The sequence below is a fragment of the Poecilia formosa genome, unplaced genomic scaffold (genome assembly GCF_000485575.1).
Source record: "Poecilia formosa unplaced genomic scaffold, Poecilia_formosa-5.1.2 Scaffold128, whole genome shotgun sequence".
NCBI lineage: Eukaryota > Metazoa > Chordata > Actinopteri > Cyprinodontiformes > Poeciliidae > Poecilia > Poecilia formosa.
In genome coordinates this window covers 865,087-869,402 of record NW_006800067.1, presented here as the reverse complement: position 1 = coordinate 869,402, position 4,316 = coordinate 865,087, and the positions used below count along the sequence as shown (strand labels likewise).

Here is a 4,316-nt window from a genome sequence, read left to right as displayed (position 1 = left end):
ATATATATATATACATACACACACACACTTTTATAAATAAAAATCTGAAAAGTGTGGCATGCATTTGTATTTAGCCCAATTTAATCAGACGTACGGTGGAATGGTTTTGATCAAATTAAATGTGTGCGTGTGTGTGTGTGTGTGTTAGAATGGCTTAGTCAAAGTTCAGAACTCTAAGTTGAACTTAGAGTTCAACTTAGAGTTCTGAACTTTCAGAATTTCTGCCAACACTTTAATGTTGATCAGAGGTTCTCCATTTAAACTGAATGAGTCTGAGCTGTTTTGTAAAGGTAAAATTTACAAGTATTTTATGCAAGTATTTTGGTGTTTGAATGTGCAAAACTGGTACAAAAAAAAAAAAAAAACTCCAAAAAATCTTGCAGTTTTAATTTAATATTAAAATACCTCATTTTTATAATTACCTACTAAGCCACAGTGACACATTGCAGTTTGGTTGTAATGTCATGAACTACAAGGGGTATGAACGCTATATGAATTTAACCTGTTGCAAAAAAAAAAAAATGTTTTAAACACTAAAAGAACTGCAGAAGTGAACTTTAAGTCAGACCTGGTCTTGTGGGTCGACGGTAATGAATCTTTTTGTTTCTGTTCCCTTGCAGATCAGTCAACAGCAGCCACAGCGACAGGGTTTGGCAAAAGGGAGAGACAGAACATCGACCCCGGAAAGCACTAAAGCATCACCGTACCCATCTGATGGAGTCTGGGTAGTAGCATGAAACTGTCTTTGAGTTGACAAGGTGTGATTGAGATATAATTTTCCTACTGAACTGTAGATATCCTATTGTAATGTTGTTTATACTTGCGTTTTATAAGGCTATTTGTGAAACACTTCGCTATTCTGAATATATATAAATATATATACATATTATTTAGATTTTTTTATCTGGAACTGAAGTCCTTTTGTTAAATGAGTTTGAATAATTATCATTGCTTTCTTTTTTATTTTTTATTTTTTTTCCCTTCTGCAAAATATACCTATGTAATTGTCTCTCTCCAAGTATGTAACACCTTAACACTTTGATTAACTTGTAGGGTTACTGGAAGCCATTCCCCAAAAGCAAATAGGACAACACGTGCTCATTTCCAGCGCTGAATGATTATATAGGTACAATGAATCATAGAAGTAAAAACAATGTGAATGTTAATTGATTTTATGAGGATTTCTACAGTGCCATCGATGTTCTAGAAATGTCTAATATGTGTAACTGTTCAAAAGTGGTTGTTGAAATACAAAAATTTGAGGAAATTAATTTTGATACCAAAAAACCAAAAAACATGATTGTGATTACTAATAATTTATTTATAACCTGCTGTTTTGATAGTTGCATTTACTGAGTGTAAATCATTGTCTTTAGTAATGCTGTTCTTTCTATGTTGTTAGTGTAATCCCAATATATTGTAGCTATTGACATTGTATGTTTGTATCAGACACAATACACAATGCACATTACTTAAACATCTTTTTTTTCCATGATGATGGACCTAATCTCATTAAACGACACTTCTACTTGGTTTTACCACGCATTCTGATATCTATGCTCATTTTTACTGCATCCTGTACCATTTTTACTGTAGCCCCAACACACAGTTGCAAACAGAGCTTCAAAATCTTAAGGCAGCAGGTGTGATTAGAGTCCTATTCGTACAACAACTTGCATATTGCAGCTCTGCTCCTCGGAGGAAAAAAAAAAAAAAAAAACCTTGTCCAGGATGTCTTGACGACGCTTTCAGTCCCAATTGACAACCAGCAATTGATGCCAAGGGGATTCGCCTGCAAGGTCAGAAGACCTCATGAGTCTTCTGACTCATGAGGTCAATGTAAAACAATGTAAAATATGTTTTACATTTTTTTTTAGATGTGGTCAAGCCAATCTCAAAGTGGTTTTACCTCAGCACCAGTTATTTCCTTAGTATAAAGTATTTCAAGTAGTTAGACGAAGGGCTTCAAATTGTGCGGGACGGGACTTTGGCTCAGTTTTTTTGTGAAATGAGTTTGTAAGTTTGCGGGGAACAAAAATTTTTGATGGGTGAGAACTGAGACATCAGCAGAATTGCACTTTGAAAGGTATGCTGTAATTTCTGGCAGGTGTATTTTTCTGGTTTATGGCGTTCTTTTTTTTTTTCTTTTTGCTGTTGGCAAAAAGCACATGTGAGACTTTTTGTATTTGACTGGCTTAATAAATCTATTCTAAATGTCTTATTCACATTTTGTCTTTGTACTGCCGCAGGCCAGAGTATTTAAAACTGTTGTGCTGTTGAAGAAAAGTCTGCACATCATGGTGGCTTTCTTAATGATTTATTGAAGCTTAAAAAGAAAGGAAAAAAAACAACAGATTTTGCTGTAATGGCAAACAGTTTCTGGGGATGAGAAGATGCCATGGTGCTGTGGGATTGCAGGGCAGCTCGAATGCACTGAAAAGCTTTCCTGCACCCCCAGACTCGGAGAAGGCACCACAGAGTTCCTGTTTTCAAGCCTCCTCTTCATTCTACATGCCATCTTCACGTATCAGAAACTGTCACATCACCATCCGATCTGCTACCTTACATCTCCTATGCGTGGACTACTGCTACATCACTTAAAGCGACAAACTTAAGCACCTATCACTCTTAATTCTGCGTGTAGAGTCGAATAAGGTAATTGCGGATGTCCGTTCGGACCGTAGACATGTTGACACGCGGGTGCCATCTCATCACCGCTTTTCCGTTGGGCCCCACCAGAAACTTCTCAAAGTTCCACTTGATGTCGTTGATTCTAAGAGGCTCCCAGAAGAGCCTGCCGTAAGGGGCGCCAAAGTCGTCCCCGACCGGAGGGCAGGAGCGCTGGAACGGCAGAACGTTGAGTGAATCAATCGTGAACGCAAGAGAGAAAAATTAGAGGTTTCACGTAGCGCGTTTGCTGTGCTGCACAGCAGGAAGTGGGACTTCTTGTGGTGTTCTTTTAACAATGGCTTTCTTTTTGCCACTTCTCCATAAAGGCCAGATTTGCATTTCAGATGATGGAATCAACAGTCCTCAGTGATCCAAGCTTGGGTTTTTGTTTTAAAAGCCAATGCTGCTTTGATTAAATCCCTGACCTGCTGTGTGTTGTGTTTCTTGATCTTTAAGTTGTTCCTTCAAGAATGTTCTTTTACCAAACGTCTGAAGCCTTCATATATTTACTTATACCAAGATTGAATTTCACATTGGCTACTTTATGTACCTAAATACCTTTAAATGGATGACTTCCAAAGACAGCTGGGTTGTACTGGGATTTATTTAGGGCTTTTATGGTAAAGGAGTTTAATACAAATCATCTTTAGTTGCAAAACAGTAAAATAAAGTTCTGTACAGTGAAGCATGTGGTAATTTAGCCATTGTAGTAAGCAAGAATAGCTAGTTGTATAACAATATCTCTGAATGTTAAGTAGTGAGCTATTCAAGGAGCCTAGAGATTGGAATGCAGGATTCACAACTCAAAGTTTTATTTTCCCCTTTAATTTTAAAACCTGGGACTTACCTTGAGGAACGTGAAAACCCGCTGCTCGCTCTTGCCATTCACATCGCCCTTCTCCATCAGCAGGAAGTTTGGAACGAATCCTTTGCCTGGTCTGACATACCTGGCATCCAGAAAGAAAGAGTCTTATCAGTGGTCGCGGCTCGCAGCTCTTTGCAGTTTGGCAGCTGCTCAAAAAAAATCCCTCAGGCTGTTAAGCTCCGAGATGTTATTCCAAAAACCAGTAATGATTTGTGGAACTGCAGACATAGTTTCAACGTGTGCAACAAAAATAAAAAAAAGGGTCAAAAATAGGAAAGTTATTGAATTACTCTCTTGATTACGTAAAGTTTGATTGATAGAGGTTTTGCCAAACTTCAGGAATTTCTCTGCACATCCAGCTAGTGTTACGATCGCTTACGTAAATGTCTTTACTAAACTATAATTTAAGGGATTCTCACATTTTGACACTGTTATTTTCCTGGATTCAAAGTTCCTTTTACACAGCAGTTTGAGGAAACAAAACTTTCACCTGATGGCATTTACTTCAAACTTCTCTATCAGCTTTACACAATGTTCCTCTTTGTGACTGCCTCAAGTTAGACCTGCACAAAAAAAAAGAAAACAAAAAAAAAGAAAGTGGAAGAGTTTTCTTACTTTAAGCCTGAGAGGATTTCGCTTCTCGTCCCCGGCTCCTGTTTGCCAAACTGGTTGCAGGGAAAGCCCAGAATAGTGAAACCGAGGGGTTTCAGCTCCTCGTGCAGTGCATTCAGTTCTGAAAGGAAACGCCAGGAACAAAAAAAAAAAAAAAAAAAAAAAAAAA

The 4,316-nt window shown here is 37.7% G+C and overlaps 2 protein-coding genes across 6 annotated transcripts in view; one reads left to right on the top strand and one right to left on the bottom strand.

The window, feature by feature from the left end:
* Window positions 1-2,589, top strand: part of tnip1 (TNFAIP3 interacting protein 1) — a 21,350-nt gene extending 18,761 nt beyond the window's left edge. For 3 of the 5 annotated variants that reach the window (XM_007561550.2, XM_007561552.2, XM_007561549.2), the window contains exon 18: window positions 621-2,221. In XM_007561550.2, coding sequence (XP_007561612.1) covers window positions 621-694 — 74 coding nt within the window. In that variant the 3' untranslated portion in view covers window positions 695-2,221. Of the gene's footprint in view, window positions 1-620; window positions 2,222-2,249 lie in introns of those variants that run through there. The other 2 variants (XR_001663284.1, XR_001663283.1) reach the window with 2 other exon arrangements.
* Window positions 2,302-4,299, bottom strand: gpx3 (glutathione peroxidase 3; the record flags this gene model as incomplete). The annotated part of the gene is made up of 3 exons (XM_016676135.1): window positions 2,302-2,841; window positions 3,518-3,617; window positions 4,151-4,299. Coding segments are annotated over 3 exons (462 nt in total), but the record flags the coding sequence as incomplete, so codon positions are not given.
* Window positions 4,300-4,316: the final 17 nt, after the last annotated feature.